This window comes from Tursiops truncatus, chromosome 6 (assembly GCF_011762595.2).
Source record: "Tursiops truncatus isolate mTurTru1 chromosome 6, mTurTru1.mat.Y, whole genome shotgun sequence".
In the NCBI taxonomy this organism is placed as follows: Eukaryota; Metazoa; Chordata; class Mammalia; order Artiodactyla; family Delphinidae; genus Tursiops; species Tursiops truncatus.
Window position 1 is genome coordinate 51,079,011 of NC_047039.1, and position 23,988 is coordinate 51,102,998.

General features: G+C 33.8%; 1 protein-coding gene across 4 annotated transcripts in view; it reads left to right on the top strand.

Annotated features, from left to right (window-relative positions):
- The window catches only part of PSIP1 (PC4 and SRSF1 interacting protein 1), a 38,534-nt gene extending 15,538 nt beyond the window's left edge, over positions 1-22,996 (top strand). The window contains exons 4-17 of one of the 4 annotated variants that reach the window (XM_073806111.1): positions 223-361; positions 2,599-2,703; positions 3,487-3,549; positions 8,203-8,299; positions 9,695-9,770; positions 11,328-11,354; positions 13,638-13,866; positions 14,804-14,922; positions 17,673-17,728; positions 18,329-18,399; positions 18,618-18,719; positions 18,824-19,037; positions 20,509-20,620; positions 21,432-22,996. In XM_073806111.1, the coding sequence (XP_073662212.1) occupies positions 223-361; positions 2,599-2,703; positions 3,487-3,549; positions 8,203-8,299; positions 9,695-9,770; positions 11,328-11,354; positions 13,638-13,866; positions 14,804-14,922; positions 17,673-17,728; positions 18,329-18,399; positions 18,618-18,719; positions 18,824-19,037; positions 20,509-20,620; positions 21,432-21,492 (1,471 nt within the window). In that variant the 3' untranslated portion in view covers positions 21,493-22,996. Of the gene's footprint in view, positions 1-222; positions 362-2,598; positions 2,704-3,486; positions 3,550-8,202; positions 8,300-9,694; positions 9,771-11,327; positions 11,355-13,637; positions 13,867-14,803; positions 14,923-16,318; positions 17,729-18,328; positions 18,400-18,617; positions 18,720-18,823; positions 19,038-20,508; positions 20,621-21,431 lie in introns of those variants that run through there. The other 3 variants (XM_019934853.3, XM_004323313.4, XM_019934854.3) reach the window with 3 other exon arrangements.
- The last annotated feature ends 992 nt before the right edge of the window (positions 22,997-23,988 follow it).

Below are 23,988 nucleotides of genomic sequence, written 5' to 3' on the forward strand. Positions count from 1 at the left end.
TTTTTTTTTTCAATTAGGATTATGGATCTAGGAGTTTGTGACTGAATTTAATAAAAGCATTTGGAATTAAATATTATTTGTGACTACCTTTAATTTATGTATGATTTTTAATGCGTTTTAGATTAAGAATTTTTGATAATTGCGTTCATAGGGTAGTGCTATTTAATCACTTATATTTGAGATTGCTTTACACTCACATTTCCCCCCCCCCTCCTGTTTTAGTGCTTTTTTAGGCCCAAAGGACATATTTCCTTACTCAGAAAATAAGGAAAAGTACGGCAAACCAAATAAACGAAAAGGCTTTAATGAAGGTTTATGGGAGATAGATAACAATCCGAAAGTGAAATTTTCAAGTCAACAGGTGCGTCATATTACGTAAAATTTAGTTTAGTATTATTTACTCAGTTTTGGAGAATAATCACCATTCTAGCTACAGGAAAATGATTGAAGAGCCTTATAAATTTCAGATTAAATTGTTCTTATTTGTGAGGTTGAACCTTGGACTTTTGTATCTAGATAACTGATGAAATTCTTGCCTTCGTGGTCAAATAGATCTCAGAAAACTGGGAAACACTCAGTTATTTAAATCCTGATTGAGGGTTTATTTAATGTATTGAATTTAAAGTCACATGTACTGTTTCCTTAAATTCAGGTTTAATAACTTGAAGGGTGTGTTTTTTTCTCATTTTAATTTCTAAATCCATAAAATTTATTAGAATATGAACTTCATGTGGGTTAAATTAAATATGTGACAAAAATACTTATAGCACTATGCAAATTATACTTATTTTTGGTTTCTAGAAGAGCAACCTTTAAACTTTTTTTATTCTGTTCTGTGTGTGTGTGTGTGTGTGTGTCTCCAGACTTGAATTAGTAAAAACTAGGATGAGTATGAGTAAACCTAAAGAAGGAAATAACACACTGAAAATTTTGCAACTTTCTACCTTTAAATCTATATAATTTTTAGTTCTTTGCATGTACCATGCTTTTTTCTCGTGTTTGAGAACTCTTCAGATGCTGTTCTGTCTGGAACATTGAAATCTTTCATTGATGTTCCAGGGCTGCATTAGATGATCCTAAGTGCCTTCATTATCCACCCAAAAGTTATTTGTTACAGTATTCATCATATCACATCATAATTGCTTCTGTACTGTGTTGACTGCCACAGGCTTATTAGTTCCATAAACAAGGAAGTTGTATGTGTCCTGTGTGCTGTCATTCTTACACGTGTGGAAGGAATAGTTACCCACTAAATGTTGCACAAATGTAAGAATGGATGAATGGTTTCCCATCCTTATTGCCTTGGGAGTCCAAGGAGACTGAGTTGATTGTTTCCTGAAAATAACATTTTGTAACTTAACTTGGATCGTACATCCTATGATTGTGCTTTCAAGGTCGTTTTCATCCTCCAGATTGCCTAGCATAGTCACTTTATCCTTTGTTCCTATCTACCTACTTAATCTCCAGGTAGTTTTCACAGTACATACTTGGAATTTTCCATTTCACAGTGAAATTTTTCGTTGGTTGTGTGCATAAAACCCAACAATTTTCTGTTCTTAACAAAAGTATGAATGATTGTGGTGGTGTGATGTACTCTGTGTTCCCAGCCCAGACATCCCCAGTGGCACATTCCTGTGGTTTGGTGCAAGCATTGATGCCCAAGCCTATACAAAAGAAACAACAAAAAAAAATTGGCCATCATAATTTATAAATATTTCTATCATGCTATAAGTAATTTTGGGCACATTTTTACATTTTTTATATACCTTTATAATTTGTGGGTTATCAGCATTGCCTTTTTTTTACAGAAAAGGAAATGGGTTTACAGTTTAAAGACTTGCCAAAGGAAACAGCTAGAAAGGTGCACAGTTTGGATTGCAGTCCCTTCATCTTGTAGATTGGGAGCTTTACCCTCACCTCCCAATGTATACTGTGTTGCCTCTGGTATTCATCATTTTGGTTAGTTTTATGAAAATCTAGGGACCCTAGGTTACATGCTTAAGTATCTCATATGGGGGTATTTTTAAAATTTAATGATTACTGGACTCTCCCGCTCAGCGTCTGTTAAATCAGAATTCATTTAAGTTTGGGTCTCAGGAATCTGCATTTTAAATAAACTAAGTTTGAGATATAGATCAATAAGAGTCCTTAAAGTTGTGATATATATATCCTTTGTTAAGGCTGTTCGTCTTAGAGTACATAGGTTAGCTTCTTTATCCAGAATATTTCAATAGTTGAGTACAGTGTAGGTCTGTGCTCCTCTAAATCACCTTACATTGTATCTTGTTGGGCATTTGCTGGTTAGAACATCAGAATGGTATTCTTTGTAATTGTACTTTTAATTTCTGCCTCACCATTTTATCTGCTGAGATTGTATGCATCAATTGCAGGAATATAGTTCCATGTAAGACTTTCCTAAATAAAATAGTAGCATTTAAAACTTTTCAAAATTGTGTATATTAAAAGTATCCTGTGCAACAGAAATGAGGGTACTTTTCTAGCTTTCTTACAAACAGGCTTTGATTTTTCATGGGTACAAAATTTTAAAGTTGGCGTAAAATATTATTTTGTGAAACTAATAGACTTGATTGTTTATAGGCATCAACTAAACAATCAAATGCGTCATCTGATGTTGAAGTTGAAGAAAAAGAAACTAGTGTTTCAAAGGAAGATACTGACCATGAAGAAAAAGCCAGCAACGAGGTGTGTTTAATTTCTCTTGCATTCTAAGCCCATTTTGTTGTAAGGAAGAATTGTAAAATGAGTTGATTGTGGCACAGTAGAAAGCAATCTTTAAAGTAGTTGAGTAATGAATGGGAAAATATTAAAGACTTATTTCCTTGTGTAAATATTAAATATAGTATTGTAAAATAATTTTTGCATCTTTAAGATGCATGGGTATTTTTATTTGAAGTTACGTTGCTGTGCAAAATATGAGGTACAACTGGGAGAGTCGCTTACTGCTTGTTAGGAATATTTTTAAAGTGAAGTATTGTTGGATGGATGTACGGGAAAGGATATTGAACCGAAGTTTTTAAAACCTAGATTTATTTCCAATTCTGTATTTGATTATCTGAGTGGGGATACTCATTTAGCCTTTCTAGGCTTCATGAAGTTGTTACTTGATCTCCAGAGTCCCGACCCTCTTAACATTCACAATCCTAAAACTGAGGATTCTACTGTAGAAAGAGTGTTTTGTAAATTTAAATAGACAAACCTCCCAGTGTACGAGCAAGTGTGACTTTTATATTTGATCTGACAGAGGAAAGCTTTTTTTTTTTTAGGTGAATATACTGGTGATTACTTCCACTTTATAATGAATTAATGTTAAGACTTTTAATGTTTATAATTTCAAAGGTCAGAGAAGCAAAACAAGTTTCCATAGTACTTTTAGTGAAACGTGCTTGTGATTTTTAATTTAAGAAATTTTCTTTCAGTCGTGGCATAATTATCAATTTCATCTGTTGTGTTTTGTTTTTTTTTAAGGATGTGACTAAAGCAGTTGACATAACCACTCCAAAAGCTGCCAGAAGAGGGAGAAAGAGAAAGGTAATTCTACTGCTTAACCACAGAGATCTTAAAAGAATTTTTATTTTAGTTGGATTGAGGGAGTGTAGATAATGAAACGGTACCATTTAATTTAGACTTAGCCCTTCACTCTAGGTCCTTTAATTTTTTTAAAGGATAGGTTATGTTGTTCACTTATCAAAGCTATGTTTCTTTTCTTAGTGATACAGCACCCTTAAGTTGAATGGTATACAAAATAAAATGCACCAATTTTCATTCCTTTTAATGATGCTGTCTCAAGTTTTCTCTATAAAATGGATAATATATATACTCATAAGACTGTTGAGAGAATTAATGAGTTAATACATGTAGAATATTTATAATAAATCCTGGTACATAGTGCTTTGTAAGTGTCCATTATTATGTTGTTATTACTTTACAGCATTGTTGCATGAAATGAGAGTATGTGACAGTTTAGGACAAAGTACCTCTTATGCTTTTAATTAGTGTTTCTTCTTCCCTATGTGAAGTTTTGTTCATCACACCTTTTTCTGACCTGTTTATGTCTCAGACTGTTATTATATGACAAAGCTACAAAGAAAACAAGAGTTCAGTCTTTAAAAAAATTTTTTTTGTAGTATTCTGAGTTCAGTGGCTTTCTATTCCCTGTGGGGTGTGTGTGAAGGGGCTATGATAACTTTAACAAGATTTTAAAAGATAGGCAGAATTTTAGGCAGATGAAGGAGGAGGAGAGGAGCATGTGAGGCAATTACAGGGGCATAGGGAGAATTTTGCTTCAAGCATTTCCAGTATTGCATTTCAGTATTATCAGACCATAAAGTTTGAGGGAAACAAGTACAAAAAAACCCAATGTGTTACCCTGAAGAACTTGAACTTAGAGAAGGGGTGGGAAGCCATTGAATCATTTTAAATTGCAGGTACTTCTCTTCTTAAAGCAGTGTGAATGATGGGGATTGGACTGGAGCAGTGAGACCAGTTCACTGATAAATTCATGCAGAATTTTGGTCCTCACTTCACTGGCCCAGACAGAAAATCAGCAGCAAATAAGGAAGATAAGGTCTCTGTACTTACTGAACTTATATTTTCGTTGAGACAGACAATAAATACATAAAACAAGAGAATTAAAATGGGGAGCTATGATTGGGACTTGGTAACTAAATTATGAAAGGCCTTTGTAAAGAGTTAGCATGACATTTTAGTGGTGTAGATGAGAGAATTTTAAGAGCACCTAAGGAGGTAAAGTTAATAGTTGATTGGAAGTGGGTGTGAAGTGAGGGGGAGGTATCTAGGATGACTCAGGGTGTCGGCTTGGATGACTAGATTATACACTGAGAATGTAGGAGATGTTTTGGGAGCAGAGGCATGAGGAGGAGGATGTGAAACACCTTTGAGAATTAGACTGAAGATACATATTTCTCTGACATCAAAGGGGGGAAAGGTAGAAGTTACAGTTGCAGTCTCTGACATAAAGATAGGATTTAGATAGGTAGTCAAGGGAGAAAGTTTACTGAGAAGAACGCAGAAAACCAGAATCCTGAGAGATTATAATGGCGATGAAAGGCTGCCTTGTAAAATTATGGCTGAGAATGAACTGTCAGGAGAAAAATCTAAGAGAGGATATCAAGCTGAACGAGGGAGGAGAGAATTTTAAGAATGAGGGAGTGGTTAGTAGTATCCTGATGCAGAAGGGGTCCAATAATAATTGACAATTAGGATCCCCCAGGATACCTTAAGGTCAGATGGTAAGAACAGATGAAGTAGGTTAAAGAATAAAATGTTTAATGTTGAAATTACACTGTGCTTTTGAAATCTTTGAAGGGGAGGAGAGAGAATGCAGCAACAAGGATTTGCATGGTTAAGGGAGGGTGTTAAAAGTGGAAAAATATAATAGAGGCTTTAACACTTTTTCTTTGCGAGACCAGGAAAGATCAAAGATGTGGCAAGAGTATAAAATTACTGTAAGTTAAGAATAATGCTGGGTGAGAGAAAAGGGAGGACACATTTGAGGGAATTGACTTGATGGGAAAGAGATGGACATTTCACCTTTTTTCACATTGAAGGGAAGGATGGGCAAGACTATTACAAACTTCTAGGGAGACTTGGAAATTAAGGGAATCCCTTCCTGCTGGCCTCAGTCTCTCCCTTCTCCCTCACCAAATTCAAAGCGAGACTGCATGTGTGGTGTAAGGCAGAAAGAAAGGATTGAAAGTTTATGCTAGAGAGAGAAGGAAAGGGCATGACAAAAGACAGGGTAAAGGATTAATGGATGGCTTTGAGATCACAAATGAAGTTGCATAAAATGAATGCATGTTTGTATAATGTTTTTTCAGCAGGGCTCAGCAGCAGGGAATAATAGAGCAGGGAAGGTAGAGTTTTATAGTAACTCTCTGTTGGAGATTTGCGGGACAGGTGCAGCAAAACGAGAATGCAGATGAATAGTAGTTCCATGAGGTTTTTGAGGGATGGGGGGGGCCTTTATGTAAAGTCACGAAGGGAGTAGAGCTAGAAAGTGAGGTAACAGATGGGGAGAAAATTTGTCAAAGTCTTAGAGGTCTCAGTGAGATAAAGTAAAATATGGAAGAAATTAATCTAGAGTCAATATTTGCATTTGAGATATTTAAATATATATGAAATAACTTAATAGTCCTTTCTCTAGATAAAATATTTCTTTGAGTTAATATTTTCACGAGGAATGGTTTTGACTTGCATGATTTTGCTGTAGTAGTCAAGAATATATGTCTATGGAAGGGCTGTATTTTTGCTTCGTATAGTGTTTATTTATGGCATTAGTTATTGATGACCTTGTTACCTCTTATTGGTATCTCAAAAAGATTCATACCTGTAATTCTTATGCGATGTCATGATTTATTTCCAAAAGTTGAAAGTGTAATTGAAGAGGGGATTTTTTTGCACTGAAGAGTTCATCAGTTTGATCTGAATTTTGGAGAACTTTTGCCCTCTTAACTGCTCACCCTCCTAACTCAATAGAAGAGCTCTCATACAGTCTTGGGTTCTCAACCTTTGGTATAAAAACAGATGCCCAGCTCCCTACTCCAGAGCTATCATCAAATCAGGATTGGGGTGGGGGGTGGTAGGTGGTCTGTAAGTTCCTAAAATTGGAAATACAACTTGAGCTAATGTTTTTGAAGCAATTTTTGTAATGTTCCTTGAGAACAATTCAAGGGTTACCTTAGATGAGTTTCTTGACTTTTAATAATGCTTTGAATATACATTATTATATTGCAATTACAAAGGCAAAAATAATGTTTAAAAACTAAGAAAGAAATGGATAAATTCTCAGAAGTGGGATTGCTGAGTCAGATTTGCATATTCTGTATTGCTGATATAATGATCAGAAATGTATTACCAGTTTATTGATTTGATCACCATTAATCAATATATGAGTAATTCTCCACATTCTTACCAAAATTGGGCATTACCTCTTAAGTGTTTGCAAATCAGATTGATTAAAATATTAAAAAAATTTTTATCCGTAAGGTTGGATTATGCAAGTTTTGGCATGATGCTTTATTGCCTTTATTTTTATTGAGGTAGTTCAGGCTGAATTCTAAATAATTGGGGGTGGGGGAGCAGCTCATAGTAGTCCTCCCATTCTTCTCTTTGCTATTTATTTTCTCTTCTATTTTTTTTAGATGTTGGGGGTAGGAGTTTATTAATTAATTAATTTATTTTTGCTGTGTTGGGTCTTTGTTTCTGTGCGAGGGCTTTTTCTAGTTGTGGCAAGCGGGGGCCACTCTTCATCACGGCGCGCAGGCCTCTCACTATCGCGGCCTCTCTTGTTGCGGAGCACAGGCTCCAGACGCAGACGCACAGGCTCAGTAGTTATGGCTCACGGGCCTAGTTGCTCCGCGGCATGTGGGATCCTCCCAGACCAGGGCTCGAACCCGTGTCCCCTACATTAGCAGGCAGATTCTCAACCACTGCACCACGAGGGAAGCCCTGTTTTCTCTTTTCGATTATGATGTTATGTTTGCATTTCCTTTCTAATTGGTGGTTATTAACCTTTGTTCTACTCTAATACTTGAATTGATAAACTGATTCTCGTTTGGGGCTATTGTCTCATTACCTGGGGCATTATAGTTTGCAAAGGGTCATTGCGATTTCTTTACAGTAGTAAATCCTTCTTTATGGAAAATCAGAATAACTCCTAGGGAAGAACAGCAGATGTCTCAGTTCAAAAATAAAACATGTACATATTAACAAAGTTAAAGAATGGAAATATCAGCAACTGAATTTCTTGCCTTTTCTAACATTAATTTAGGTTGTACATCATAAGTACGCAATATAAAGTGTTAGCATTTTGAGATACTCAATGAAAGTACATTTATAAGCAGTGTGTGGGATATTACACTGTAATTACATTATACTTTAACATTTTACATCAAGAATATTCATTTTATTTTTATAAATGACTTTTTTAGGTTGAGAATATCTAAAAAGTGAGTTTTTGTTTCCTAGAATTACTTACTAGAATTATAAGCTAAATTTGAGGATATCACTCTGATGAGTTAACTGTTGAAAAATAATGAAGATCAATATATGTTATGCTTGTATTTGAACTTGTTATCCTGTAGTGGCACGTTTTTGCCATTGAACTAAATTTGGAATGCCTACTATGTGCTAAATAAGTTAATTTAAATCTTTGTGATTCAGGCAGAAAAACAAGTAGAAACCGAGGAGGCAGGAGTAGTGACTACAGCAACAGCATCTGTTAATCTAAAAGTGAGTCCTAAAAGAGGACGACCTGCAGGTAGGATTATTAATGTTTAAATAGCTGTCTTGTGATTAATATTCTAATCCATTAAAGTGTTGTACCTCGGCTACTTTGGAATAGGGGAATAGGTACTTGGTTATGTGTAATATATAAATTTCAAAGGAGATAAACATTAAGGTTTCTGCTCTTTGTAATAAAGTATTTAAATTTGAAATAACTGCTTGAGACTTTTTCATTTTCTGTTTTATCCCCATTACATTTTCCTTTAATAGCAGCAAATGAGGCTGTGGTGAGATTTAAAATCCATGAATGATGGGTTTATTTTACCTCTTACTTTAGAAATATTAAGCTTTCCAAATGGAATCATAATGAAAACAAGAGAAAAACAGCATTTGAATAATCAAAGCTATTAAATTATTGCATTCTTTCTTTATTAGGGCCTGTACAATATGCAGATGTCTTCAGCACTGCCTATTTAAAGTATTTTCCTAATTTGGCAAATAGGAAATAGTTTGGAAGGATCTGTCTCTAATACAAAGTAAAACAAAGAATATTAGCCAAGATAGAGCCAATTTTTTTTTCTACTTCATAACATAGGATTCTGTTTTCTTTCTTTTTCTTGGCTGCGTCTGGTCTTAGTTCGACACACGGGCTCTTCATTGCGGCACACGGGCTTCTCTCTAGTTGTGGTGTGCGGGTTTTCTCTCTCTAGCTGTGGCATGCAGGCTCCAGGGCTCCTCGGCTCTATAGTTTGCAGCACGTGGGCTCTCTTGTTGAGGTGTGCTAGCTCAGTAGTTGAGGCACGCAGTAGTTGCCCCGCAGCATGTGGGACCTTAGTTCCCTGACTGGGGATCGAACCCGCATCCCCTGCATTGGCAGGCGGATTCTTTACCACTGGACCACCAGGGAAGTGAAGTCCCATAACATAGGATTCTTAATGAAACAGGATTAAATGAGTAATGCCCCAAAAGAAAAAAAACAATTTACCTAATTTTTACTTTGGAATTTAATAGTGTAATGGATCACATTAATGGTGTTGTTAGAAAATTCAGTGAATTCTGATAACAAATTTTCAAATATGTGAGCATACCTATACAAATAATACTGTAATATGTATTTGAATATAAGTGCTGCTATCTACTATAAAGTTGAATTTTGTGACATTCCTATTAAACAACAATGAGGGATGTTCTTTTAAGCCCTCAGCCATACTAAGGACAGATTGAAAATACTCTTGATTCACCTTTGTAAATTTTCTGCTGTTAACTCATTTGAACCACTGGAGGGGATATGACTTTTAAAACCTGAAGTAATTGTTATCTATAATAAACTAATATTCTTAGTATATATCATTTGTAACTTTTATATGTGAGATCTACATCTTAACGGGAAAGCTGGTAGTTACAAAATTTTTTTTCCTGTGAATGTCAGCTACAGAAGTCAAGATTCCAAAACCAAGAGGCAGACCCAAAATGGTAAAACAGCCCTGTCCTTCGGAGAGTGACATGTGAGTATAATTAGTTATGCAGTAAATGAGACATTTCACTTTCAATATGTATAAATTTCTTTGCATTTTTACCAGTTTTATTTACAGGGTGTTCATTGCTATTACTATTTTGTATTTCTAAGAATTATGGGCAAAACAGTTGAAAAATAGTTTTCATTATGTAAAAAGTTAAAATTGATAGGGAATCAAGAAAAATCTGGTACGATTATCATTTCATTAATCTAAGACAATTTTCTTGTATATTAGGATATAAGATACTTGGATAATGCAGGGTAAAATGTATAATAGTTCCCTTTAAGGGAATTTTTAGACAAAGTATTTTTGAAGCAATTTCCACAAATCTTGCTCCTCCAGAATAATCTTTATTTAAAAAATAATAACACTTAACATTATTTTTGTAAATTTAAAGTTTTAAAGTATTTTGGAATGATAACTAGTTATTAACAAAATAATCAGTTCTTTTTTTTCTTGCCATCTTTCTTTTCCATTATGGATCTTGTTTGTGTTGGATTTTCTGGGTAGAAACTTCACCAGCAGGAATATATATTTAGACAAAGAGGGCAAAACTTTGTAGCTATTGTGTTTAAAGATTTTATAGAAAAGGCTTAAGTGAGTATGTCATTTAAGAATGGATTTTACAGTGTTTTGAATGAATATTTTATTGGAATATTTTATTGGAAATATTTTATTGGAAATTTCAGTTATAGAAGTGTTGGTACTTTTCAGCCAATATATGTTTAAAGAGTTTTATTTTACTGCCAAGCTAGCTGTTTAAATATTCTCGAAAATAGTGGCCAAAAATTACAACATGGTTTTTACTACTATAGTGAAATTAAGAAATTAGGTACATGCAGGTGAGTTTATGTTTTTAAACATACCAAGTAAATCTCACTTATCTCCTCCCTAAGATGTCTTCTCTAATAAGGGCATCAAGCATCAAGTCTAGGACTTTATGATCAACATAAGGCCTTGATCTAGAGACTTAGGAACTGAAACACAGATTATCTGCTCCCCTCTCCCTTTTATACATGCACATTGATCTGGGAGGGATAGGGAACCATAATAAATATTCCCAAGGAGAAGATTAAGAGGCACACAGCAGTCATTGTTCCCCAGGAAATCTGTTGGGAAAATACTGTGAGATCCCCGTTTTAGATAATAAGGAATATTTCCTTGATTAGGTCCGTCCCAATTTTCCCTGAGAGTATCTTCCTAGTCCATTTCTCTCCATGGCTTTTGGCTGATTCTTGGACTGGAAAGTATTAACCCTCCTTATTAGCTGAGCAGCTTTCTTATTCTGCTTTCATACTTTACAGAGTTGGGCCCAAGATTCCTTTTTAAATCTCCATTAGTTTCTCTTAATGCAGCCTAGCGTCCCTTTTGGTAGTAATAATACTTTATTGTTAGTGTGTGTCTGTTTAATTCTAGTCAGCTTTATGTGCTGTGGTCTCACTCATAAGACTTCTCCAGACATGATTATCTTTTTATACTTAACTAAAAGCACTTTTGAGTTTATAGGTTTTCCTGAAAACCTACTCCCTGGTTTCTTTTTCATAGAACCATTTGTTCATCAGAAGGATCAAGGTATCCCAATTTGAATTCTTAAGGAAAGGCTGGCAACTTAACAACCTTGATTGGATCTTTGACTCCAGTCTTTGTCTGAATTTGAAAATCTTTTACTGGATGGAAGTGACTTTCAACACTGAAATGCATGGGATTTTTTTCTCCTTCCTCTGTTGTCCTATTATTTTTTAAACTTACCTCTTTCTTGAAGTACCCTATCAAATTTATGTTGATAACAATCAACTCAAAATGCCAATATTCTATTTTGAAACCTCTTCACCCAGAGCCACAAGTTCACTGAATAAGTTTTCTCTCCAGTTATCACAGATGACAGTTTTACCCATTGTATAATATATTAGGGTTTCAAATGCAAAGCAAGTGTCAAACGTTTTAGGTTTTGATGATGGACAACCCCAAAATACCAGTAGCTTACAATATTTATTTTTCACTTGTGCTATATGTAGGCTGGGCATTGGCTGTTATAGATACTGTCAGCTTTGTATCTGGGCAAAAACTCAGTGGAGTGTAGAGCAAAACTATATAAGCTCTTCTGAAACTTAAGCTCTCCACCATGAGAACAGCGTGTATCTGCTAGTGACAGCTTCTTTGCTGTGGGTCCTGAAATGACAAGACAGTGGATAAAGTCCAGAAGAGCTGAAACCATCTCATAATCCTCATGTGAAGTAAAAATATTTGTTATAAGCCACTGAGATATTTTGGGTTGTGTTTGCATTAATTTTTGCTATTAACATGTATTTATAATTTTCTTTATAACATTTTAATATGTTTCCTATTGTACCTTGACCTATTGAAAAGGGAATTATCACCATGAGGTCTGTTTTTCATGGAAGATGGTAAGGAGGGAGGACCATTGGGAAAAGACTTAATTGCAGCAAGCAGTGACAGTTACGTTTACGGGAGTTCTCTGCTTTGACACTGTTTTAAAAACTTTGAAATAATAATCCCATTTCTTAAAAACTTAACGATACACTTAAATCTACCTTTAAAAAAGAAAAACAGCTGCATGGTATTCCACTGTGTATGTATCATAATTCTTAAAAGTTTATTTCTTGTATGGATACATTTTTTTAGACATTGTCATGTGTCGTTTTGTACATGTGCAAACGTATTGGTTAGAATACATTGCTAGAAGCAGATTTACTGGGTTAAAAGGATATTTTTATTTTTAATACCTGCCTCTTTGCATAGGGGGTAACATTTTGGGGGAGGCAGTTCATCAATATCTATTAAGAGCCATGGGAATGCCTTTTATATTTGATTCTCTATTCCCATCTCCACAAAACAATCATTATTAAAATATTTGCCCCCTTGTGGAAGTATTGAATAAAGTTAAGTGATTTTACTTGCCTGCTTTTTCTTCCATTGATTAAAAGTAAAGGATGAAACCTATATAACATTTAAAAATAAACATAGCCAATGGTAGTTACGTGACAAAAAATTTCTAAAGAAATAAAGTGATTTTTTTTTTCTTTTCCAATTTAATAATCTTAAGGGTTCAAGGAAGCAGTTGTCTGGTAGGTCAGTGGATTTGGAATTGAGATATTGGGCTATTTGACCTTTTGCACCAGCATTTTCTCATTCGTTAAATGGAATGGGTTGGACTAAATGATCTGGGGTCCTTTCCAGCTTTCAAATCCATTGATGTAATTACATAATATGTGTAAGTCTCAATGAAATTCCTTGAACAATTTAATATTAAGGTTAATTGGCCATATATTTTACCATTATATGTGTCAGTTGGGAGCCTTTTACATTACAAAGCATATTTCTTTAAATTTTAAAATGACCGTATTTCACCATTACGCAGTTTGATTCTGCAATTGTATTTTTCCCAGCATGGCTACTTTTATAAATATGTAGAATATGAGCTCCATAAAATCTAGGCATCTTACACATCTTATACACGGCTGTTCCCCAAAGTCAAGAACGGTACCATGGCATATGAGATAGTACTCAATATTACTTTTAAGTGAATGAGGCACATTACAAAAAACATGGAAAACAAAGGGAAAAAAAATCACTTTTCTATTACCCTAATGCCACTGTAATTTTTCTATCTTCTAACTCATATTAAAAGGATATTTTCCTTTTATGATTGGTTGATAATGACACTCCATTATATTTTACTTAAAGATATTTAAAATTTGTTTTTAAATAAAAAACAAACTGCATGTAGCTTATTGTTATCCAGAGTACTTACTCAGTTAACTCAGAGAGGTGGCTGAATGACAAGTACTAATGATACATAAAAGATTATTTTTCATTGTTGTGCCTGTGAAATAGGGTAACTGAAGAAGACAAAAGTAAGAAAAAGGGGCAAGAGGAAAAACAACCTAAAAAGCAGCTTAAAAAGGATGAAGAGGGCCAGAAGGAAGAAGATAAGCCAAGAAAAGAGCCAGATAAAAAAGAGGGGAAAAAAGAAGTTGAATCAAAAAGGAAAAATTTAGCTAAAACAGGGCTTACATCAACCTCTGATTCTGAAGAGGAAGGGGATGATCAAGAAGGTGAAAAGGTAGAACGTTTGCATATCAAATAAAATATTTGTTCTATTTTAGTTTCCTATGTAGTTCTTAATCTTTAGGAAAGTTTCAGTATCTTTATGAAAGTCTATAAATGTGATTAAAAGTTAAAATGAATTTCTTTACCTTTCTGAATAAACTTGAATTACCTGTGTTAAAAAGCATATTTGAAACTTTATTGTACATCCTAAGTTTATCTTACCTTTTCACAATTACATGGAAATTAAATGTCACATGATAAACTTCCAGTAACACCACCTACCTATTGACAGAAAAGGTAGGAAAGTAGCGAATTAAGCCAGATAGGTTGTGACCAGTGAAGACAGATGTAAAAAGGTACATTTATACATAGATTTTTATTATTTACCTCAATGAAATTCTTAACACTTCAGGCCTATTTAGGGTACATTTTATTGGTGGTACTTTATTTGAATACAACAGTTGTTTAGGAATTTCATTAAAGCTGTACGTTCTTTTCTGTATAAAAACACAAGTTTTGTGTATAGCCTTGGAAATCTACAGACCCAGGTTGTATAGGCCTTTCATTTATGTTTATCTAATTTATTAGTACTTCAGGACCCCAAAACTAAATTCGGTAGGTTGAGCAGGTACTTGTCAGTAAACAGGTACTGAAGTCAAAGTCATAGTACAGAGGCAAATAGCCTGAGGTACTTCATTTTAACTCAGATTAACCAAAGCATATCATTCCTATAGCAGTGCAGTAAATAGATTATAAATCCCAAAATCATCAAGGGGAAAGTTAAATTTAGATAGCAACAACATGTAATTATGAGGGTTTTATTTAAATTAGTAATTTATTCATCCCTTAAGAAAACTAGTTGCTTCTTTTCTCCCAAGATTATAATCATAGAAGCATTAGTCACTGACTTGATAGTTAACTAAAAGCATCCTAATTCTCAAATAAAACAGAAGAGAAAAGGTGGAAGAAACTTTCAAACTGCTCATAGAAGGAATATGCTGAAAGGCCAACATGAGAAAGAAACAGCAGAAAGAAAACGCAAGCAAGAGGAACAAATGGAAACTGAGCAGTAAGTATTTTCTTTTTCTAAATTTCGATTTCTTTTTTTAAGCTAGCATGAAATGTTTAAACAATAGAATCTCGTTTTCCAGACTTTCTGAAGCCTTTTAAAGAAGTGACTTTTCCAGTGTGTTAGAAAAATGTCCTCAGTATATGATAATCATGTTTCAGGCTTCATTCTTTCCTGAGTAAAGAGGATGAAATTTACTGAGATAATCACCCTGTGAATTATTTTTAATTTAAACTGAAAGTGCAGATAGGGCTTAACTGTTATAGTGGCTTTGTAGAAAATGTCCTTATCCTCTACTATTTTCTTGTATAATATTAAATAGAGAAAGATAATAAATTGGTGGAGAAGGAATGAAAGAAATACCCATATTTGTCATACCACCAGCAGCCCTCCCCCAGAAGACCAGCAAAAATAACAAAAGCACAGTTGGAAACCCAAGAAGCCAGTAAAAGAAAATTTAAAGGCTGACAGGGTTTGCATTAGATGTGTGCAATATAAATCAAGTTCAAGCTAAGAAGTTTTGATACCTGGAGACAATATACTTACCATGGGGAATTTCTTTCCCCTTTAAGTTTATTCTATAAAATAATTTTATAAGAGAGAAAATAGCAATGCCAATGATGATTAGGCTTCATGTTTATTACATTTGTTTTCCTAGTTATCTTTAGACTGTCACTTCTGAGTTCTTTCTCTGAAAGGCCTTTCTTTCTTTGTGAAGCGTCTTGCATTATTCTGACTAAACTGTTTTTTTTGTTGTTTTAGTGAGGAGGTGATTTTAAAAACATGCTCTAGGTCACTAAGACAAACTTAATAAAAAACAGTGAAATTCTTAAAACTATTCTTAAGTAATTTTGTACTTTTTTTATATATAATCTGTAAGCCGAAAGTCTTTCTTGATAAGTATAGCATTTGACCATCTGCTTTCTTAGTTTTTTTGGAGGATATATAAGCAGTTTTAGCTACTTGAGGGAGTAATTTAAAAATTGATCTAAAGCTCAGAAATGTTACTCCCTTTAATGTTAAACTTTGACCATTTATGTAAATACTAGAGTTATTTTTTGTTACCTATCCTTTCCTGTCCTTTCACTGAAAAGTTGTTGGACTGTTTGTTGCTTTTAACTTTATTGTGCTCCCCAAATTAAGATATAAAAATAGCTGTTGCTTAGTAAATCTAGCCCAACCCTTCTTCAGTATCTCAGTTAATCTTTATGTGTTTCAATTTCTTTTTGAATGTCCTCCGAATGTAACTTTCTCAAATTCTAATATTTGTGTTTTCTTTCCTTCTCCTGTTATTACAAAACTTTGTACTTGGACAGTTTTGCTCTGTAAAGCATTTCAGATGCAGCTTGTATGAAATGCATTATGCAAAATAAAGTTTATTGTATTGTATTCCCAGCCAAACAACATGTAATCTACAGTAATAAAAAATATATCTCATTTTGGGCTCAAAGCATTAATCCAGTTACTGAAAAGAGAATACAAGTGGAGCAAACAAGAGATGAAGATCTTGAGACAGACTCATTGGACTGAATTTCCCCCTCCCCCCCCTTGATGGAAGAATGTTCCAGATTCTAAATTGAGGACTTCATTAATGGCATTATTACTGTGTTAATGATTGTTAAAAAACATTTCCTGTAAGATACACACTACATACTAAGGTCGGCCATCATTCCTGTTAAAAAAGTTTTTTACCAAGCTTAAAATGAAGCTTTGTGTTTGAAAGTTATAATAAGCTCAGATGAAGATGGTGGTTGTACATTATTTCATTTAGAAAATATAAAAATTCATTTTGTTTTGAAGCTAGGTGTTAAACTGGAGTAGCTACTATACCCCCAGAGAATGGGGCAGTTGTGCCCTTCCCCTTGACATTCCTTTGTTGTTCAGTTCTTTAGAAGATTAATCATTGTTTTTTAATCCTGAGAGATTAAACAGTAGACTTGTTAAGAAAACAAAAATGAAACTGTAACCAAAATTTTAAAATAAAGTTTTTTAAAAAAAATACCTGATTTTTAGATATTTTTTTGTTCTTGTCTATTTCAATTGGTTTATTATAATAGGGCCCGAACTCCAAGTCAAGGTACTAGAAATTATTAAGAATTCATTTTTAAATGGTTATTTTTGTGATTTACAGTAAAATGGTACCTTTTCATTTGTGAAATGGTATGTAAATGTTAGTGAATGTCATTTAAGTTTGATATTTTGGCACAAAAAAAATCCCACACCATTTTAATCTAGTAGTATTATAAACAGTCTATTTAACCTTGAAACTAACTTTGAACCCCTCAAATTATCTACCCTTGGGAGATGTGGGAACAATTAAATCAGTCTATTTTGACGTGCTATTTTAAGAAATAATTGTGATGTAGAATTCATGAAACATAGGCATTCTCTTCCCACTATGGCCTGTTTATCCACTGACCCTAAAGTTGGTCTTTTAACATTTAACACAGTATTGTTGGAACAAAATTTCACCGAGGCAGCCATTAAAATTTATTTGTAATGCCACTGTAAAATTAAATTGTTAGATTTCTTTAGCATGTTAATTTTTACGTTTTGAGTTTTGCTTATATTTATACTAATTAATACTAATGTGGCATTACCGAGTTCTAAAAATTACAGTCAATTCCTTGTGATCTAGGCCACTATTTTAAATAAAAAAAATTTTAACTTTTACATAAGGGATTGTGGGCATTTGGTAACCAGTCACAAAGTTCCAATGTTTTTGAAATATTTGTGTTAACATTTGATAGGCAGAATAAAGATGAAGGAAAGAAGCCAGAAGTTAAGAAAGTGGAGAAGAAGCGAGGTTAGTTATTTCACTTTCTAAGATGTATAAAATTGTATTCTACACAGAAAGGAAGTTTTACAGACACTTAACTGTATAGGTTTTGAAACTGGTCATTTTATGTTCTTATCCTCCAAGTACACATTTCACATCCCTAATGGATTCTATATACCTTGCATTGTTTTTAAGTGTTATCAGGTGAACTTGCTAAGGAGTCATGTTTATTATTTTACTGCTCAATATATGATGAAGTCAAATTTTTATAACATGGCCTAAAGCTAGATGTTTTACAATTTCTGACAAATCTAGTTTCAGATGGATTTTTTAGTTTTGGTTAAATGTGTAAGGATGAAGCAGTGCCTTAAGGATTGCAGAAGAGGAGTTATTGGATGCAGACTGGTTTTTTTTAGCAACATGCAGCTAGATGGTGATTCTTTGCTTATATGATGAATGTTGGTTTCCTAAATACTAAAAATGGCAGATAACTTCTTAATGATGTAGGCAGATTACAAAGAACATTTTTATAAATTTACCAAATCTTTCCATTATACTTTGCTTAGATTATACAAAAATACTGGTTTTGGAAAATCTATTTACTGTGTTTCACATTTTAATTTATAGAAACATCAATGGATTCTCGACTTCAAAGGATACATGCTGAAATTAAAAATTCACTCAAAATTGATAATCTTGTAAGTGTTTAATACCTCATTTAAAAATACAGTGCTGCTTTTATAGCTTCATATTTTATTTTCTCACATGATTTTATAAGTGTGTAAATTTGAGATAACAGACTATTACTGGTTATTTTGTACTGCCTTGTTATTTGAGATTTTAAAAGTAATCTCTAGAAATAGATTATATGGGTTGTGGTAATTAACAGTTACGAAATTACTATTTTGTCATGAAGGATGTGAACAGATGTATTGAGGCCTTGGATGAACTTGCTTCACTTCAGGTCACAATGCAGCAAGCTCAAAAACACACAGAGATGATTACAACACTGAAAAAAGTAAGTGATCTTGAGTCATGTGGATTTTTAAAATTTCCTCATTATCACCACTTCATTAAGTAACATTTAAAAAATTAAGAAAATTATATGTTTTGTTTTCTCAGATACGGCGATTCAAAGTTAGTCAGGTTATCATGGAAAAGTCTACAATGTTGTATAACAAGTTTAAGAACATGTTTTTGGTTGGCGAAGGAGATTCTGTGATCACACAAGTGCTGAATAAATCTCTTGCCGAACAAAGACAGCATGAGGAAGCAAATAAAACCAAAGATCAAGGGAAGAAAGGGCCAAACAAAAAGCTAGAAAAGGAACAAACAGGTATGTGGTAACTGTTCGCTGGAACTACTTTTAAAAAACGGCTTCAATATTTAATCCTATTAATACCTTATCTATATTGAATGATGAGAAAGTGTCATAACGCCCTTAGCAGAACATGATCAGCCTTAGCTTCTGGGTTTCTTTTTCATCAAGTTTAAATTAGTAGTAGTAGTCGTTGCTATTCTTTTTCCATTTAAATTAGGAAACATTTCTAACCTACACAGATAGTCGAGGGAAATGAACTTCCCATGTCCCCATCACTCAGCTTCTGCAGTTATCAATACATGAGCATTGCTTTTTTATATCCCCATCAAGTTTCTCTGTGACACCCCTGAAGATTACTTTGAAGCAAATTCCAGATACACTATTTCAATCATAAATATTTTAGGATGTATATATGACAGACGCCTAAAACAGAATCCATAGTTACAGGCATACCCCACAGGTTTGGTTCCAGACTACTGTAATAAAGTGAGTCACATGAGTTTTTTGGTTTCCCAGGGTGTATTAAAGTTTTTTACCCTATACTGTAATCTGTTAAGTGTGCAGTAGGATTATGTCTAAAAAAACAATGTACATACCTTAATAAAAAAAATACTTCGTTGCTAAGAAAAAGTTAACAAATCTGAGCCTTCAGTGAGTCATGAGTCATAGTAGTAACATCAAATATCACTTGACCACAGATCACTATAACAAATATAACAAGAGTCAAAAAGTTTGAAATACTGTGAGAATTACCAAAATGTGACACACAGAAGTGGAGTGATCAAATGCTGCTGGGAAAATGGTGCTGATAAACATGCTTGATGCAGGGTTACCACAAACGTTGAATTTGTAAAAAAAAAAAAAAAAAAAAAAAAAAAATGCAGTATCTACGAAGCACAGCAAAGTGAAGCGCAATAAATCGAGGTCTGCCTGTACCATTAGCCACTTTCCCCAAAATTAGCAGCTTCCCCAATTCCACGGTACTAAAACATCTTAGCAGCAACTGCTTAAAGTAGAAAAAAAATGTTCCAAAGGAGTTGAATTTTGTTTACTCACTTATTAGGGAATGATATAGGTCTCCTTAGAGATTTGTTAATGAAATAATATTTACCGGGAAGCCCTCATCATTTTGTCATAAGAGACGAAATCATGTTAATTAACTACTTTGCCACGTTTTGTTGTTAAATACAAAATCTTACTGTGATTCACACTGCTTTTTCTAAGAACTAGAATAAATCATAATGCTCCAAAGAGTTGTACCACCCTTTCATGTTCCTGATAACAGTAACAAATGGAATAATCAGATTAGTAACCTACTTCTTATATGGATAGATATATGTCGTAACCCCATTTCTTATTGTGCCTTGTCTACCCAAAGGATTACAATGTAATTTCAAATAAAATACAGTATTAGAAACTTTGGGACTATGTTTTATTTTTGATTTTGGGTCTCTCTAACAGTTTTTCCATTGAAATCTTTATAAAGGTTCAAAGACTCTAAATGGAGGATCAGATGCTCAAGACAATAATCAACCACAACATAATGGAGACAGCAATGAAGAAAGCAAAGACAACCACGAGGCCAGCAGTAAGAAAAAGTGAGGACATGTTTTACTGGGTTGTGATGTATGTTTTAATTTTTAAATCACATTGCTGTTCCAAGATTATTTGTGTAAGGGATTTATTTTCATCACTCACTTCCTGAATTCAGGATTCAAGACGCGAATTAAAATGGCCAAGCCGTAAAGAAACTTCGCTTGAAACTAATATGCCACTGTATTAAAGGGAATAGAGCAAGGCAGGACTCCTGTTAAAAAAAATAACTATTCCTTGGACTTCTTCCACTGATAGTACCTTTAATAATGACCCATGTCCATACTTCTTGAATTTTGACAGGATACAGAAATTAGATCTAGAATCATAGGCTGTGTTGTATTATCATACCCACTCTAAAATAACTAGGTATGTAACCGTAGTTATCCAAATCTTGGTTTGTCCACCGTACACTTTACGGACTTGCAATCAAGCATCCTTTAATTCTGAAATTCAGGGAAATCTTGTCCGTGTGTATATTACCCTCTCTTCTTAAGATGTATAATATGTTGATATCACAGGTATAACACTTTCATGTTCTTTAAAGAGAATTCATTTTAAAGCTGGAAATGGTGGGAAAGGGCCTGGGCCATGATGCTTCCCTGAGTTATTTTGCTTGATGTGCATATTACTTTGTGAAGAAGACACAACATGGTAAAATAAAATTTTGGACATAAAATAACAATTAATAATAAGTCACGGAAAAAATTCTTTCGGTGATTTTCAAAACAAATGCACAGACTTAATATCTTTTTTCCTCCTGAGGAAAAAATCCTAACCCCAGTTGTCACACCTTTCTTTCCCCCTTTTCTTTAGGCCATCCAGTGAAGAGAGAGAGACTGAAATATCTCTGAAGGATTCTACACTAGATAACTAGGTTGACATACCTGGAATATAAAGAACATTTGAGAAGTTTGTAATGGTTTTCATTCGAAATATTTAGACTGCTGAAAGTTTTAAATTTTTATAAGCATAGGTTTTGATGTTTAAAACTTGTTTTGAGGGAGAAATCTCCTTATCTTTGTTTAAAAGTGACTAAACATTGCTGATTGTACTTGTGCAGTATTAACAGCTACATTATACAGTAAATGTGAGGGAAAGTCCATTTTAGGAAATGTTAAACTGCTTTTCCAGACCTTGGTTGTAGTATATTTTCAATTAGTGTGTGTATGTAATTGATAGTAGAAAAAGGTTACATTTTTAAAACTGCTACTTGTATAAACCTTTCCTCTTTTCCCAAATACTGTGGGTTTTGTGCATAGTTTTTACAAATCTTGGATTTACCAGACTGTCTTTTCATTGTTTGTGGGTTTTGTAGAAGTTAATCATTTTTACGGTAGATAAAATGTTACTTCTATACAAGTATTCACTCCCTCCCTTTTATCAAAAGTTAATTTTAATCGCAGTCTACATTGTGCTACATTATCCTGCTGCTTTGTAACAATGTGTGGTCTGTATGCCTTTTTGTATGACAACTAGATATCCAACTGACGTTGAACTGTTCTACGGGGTACAAAACTCATGTTAACTTTTGAAGGTAATTTAGTTTTGTGGCTGGGAATTCAGTGAAGTCACATGAGTTTCCTGCAGCGTGCAGGAGTATATATAGGAATGAATCTGGCTTTAGGGTTCAACCATTTAAGATCCTTTACAGGCACTAGCAGCTGAAACTGAAAACTAAATGATAAAAGTTTATTTTTGAGAAATGTCTCGAGTTTCTGAATTTTTTAAAAAGTCACACATTAAAGAAGTCACTAAGTATTTTTTTAATTGGAAAAAATGCAATCCATAATACTTTTGCAGTAAATAAAAGTAAATACTATATAAGGAAACTAACCCATTTGAAAACATGGCTATACCAGAAGGGAATTTTTATTTCTATGTCATACATGTGACAGGATTGCAAAAAGTGGAAACACAGTAGACAAAAGTAAAGGAGTTGTCTGTATATTCATGGATACGGACTAAATCAGGGTGAACCAAGGTTAACACAAAATTTAAGGGTAACTTAGCATTTCTAAGGTATTTTGAATACTAGGTCAGTTGGTGGTTTGCAGTAGCTTAAAAAGACACTTCTCATGTTTAGAAACTGAATATGGGGAAAAGGCTTAATTACCAGTGTTTGCATGTGACATGCATCTTATGCTTTGACCTCTCGAGTAATTGTTTTCATCTACAGATGAAAAGTTTGAAACATTTCAGTAATTGGGGGTTTTGCTTTTGAGAGGTCTTACAATGGAACTAGGACCCACTGTTTTGAGGGAACTCTTGCTATTATATGTTTGGTCCTTAATACAATTTAAATTTGGACAGATTTATTCTAGTTAAGCCATAAGTGTCAACATGTAAACTTGTTTTGATTAAAGAATTTTTCTATCAAAGTCTACTAGTATATTACTTCTTTGCCATTTATAAAACTGTGCTGGAATTCTGGATTTGTTTCCAAGAGTATACTTGGTCATAGAAACTGTATTATTTGGGGACACAGGGTTACTAAAACATAAGCTCAAAATGCTAAAAATAAAGGAAATGTTATCTTTTGGTTTACCCTTCCTTCTTTTTCGGTGACCCAAAGGATCTATATAGTTTTACCAAGAAACCACAAACTATTCAAATGCTGGAGAGAAATATAGTAGCATTCTGATTATTTATGTCTGCTTTTATGGGCTGACCTTGCTCTAGCCAGTTGGTTCATGTAGCGTTAAAACACTGTTGCCTTCTCTTTACCCTCATTTCAAGAAAAAAATTTTTTGTCATAGGTTGATTCACAGATAACTACTATTCTCAGAACTCTTAAGAAAAAGTCATATAAACAGGTATCAATTTTCGGGAGCACTGGCTCAATTTAAATTTGTATTTGACCAAAACTACATAGCTGAACAAGCCAGTAAGAGATACTTTAAATGAGATAGCCAGCCCCAACCCAAACGTATTTTTTTTAATATATAAGCAACATCTCTTGTGATTTTTTTTTTTAACCATCAGATAACATTTAAAAGAGTAAGTTACACATGACTTGGCAGAATCAGTTGTTGCATGTTTTCTCAGCTGCTCTAGACAAATTTCAGCTGTATCATCTAAATTGGAGAACCTGAAACAGCTTGACTGGAATGATTTCAAATAGTAGGATGACAGATTTTATCCAGTTTTTGCTGACACATTGATTGTAGGTACCCATACACACTTACCTGGTTAAAGACGTCAGGTCAAGATCAGGTCTGCCATCTAATCCTGTACAAGAGCAAAGGCTTTTACAGGGCTCTGTGAGGGCTTCACTAATACAACTTATCCAGAGAAAGGATCTATTGGAAATAGCAAACCCATAATTACATATTAAGAAATGGAGAAGCTGCTATATAGTCCAAAAATGTGT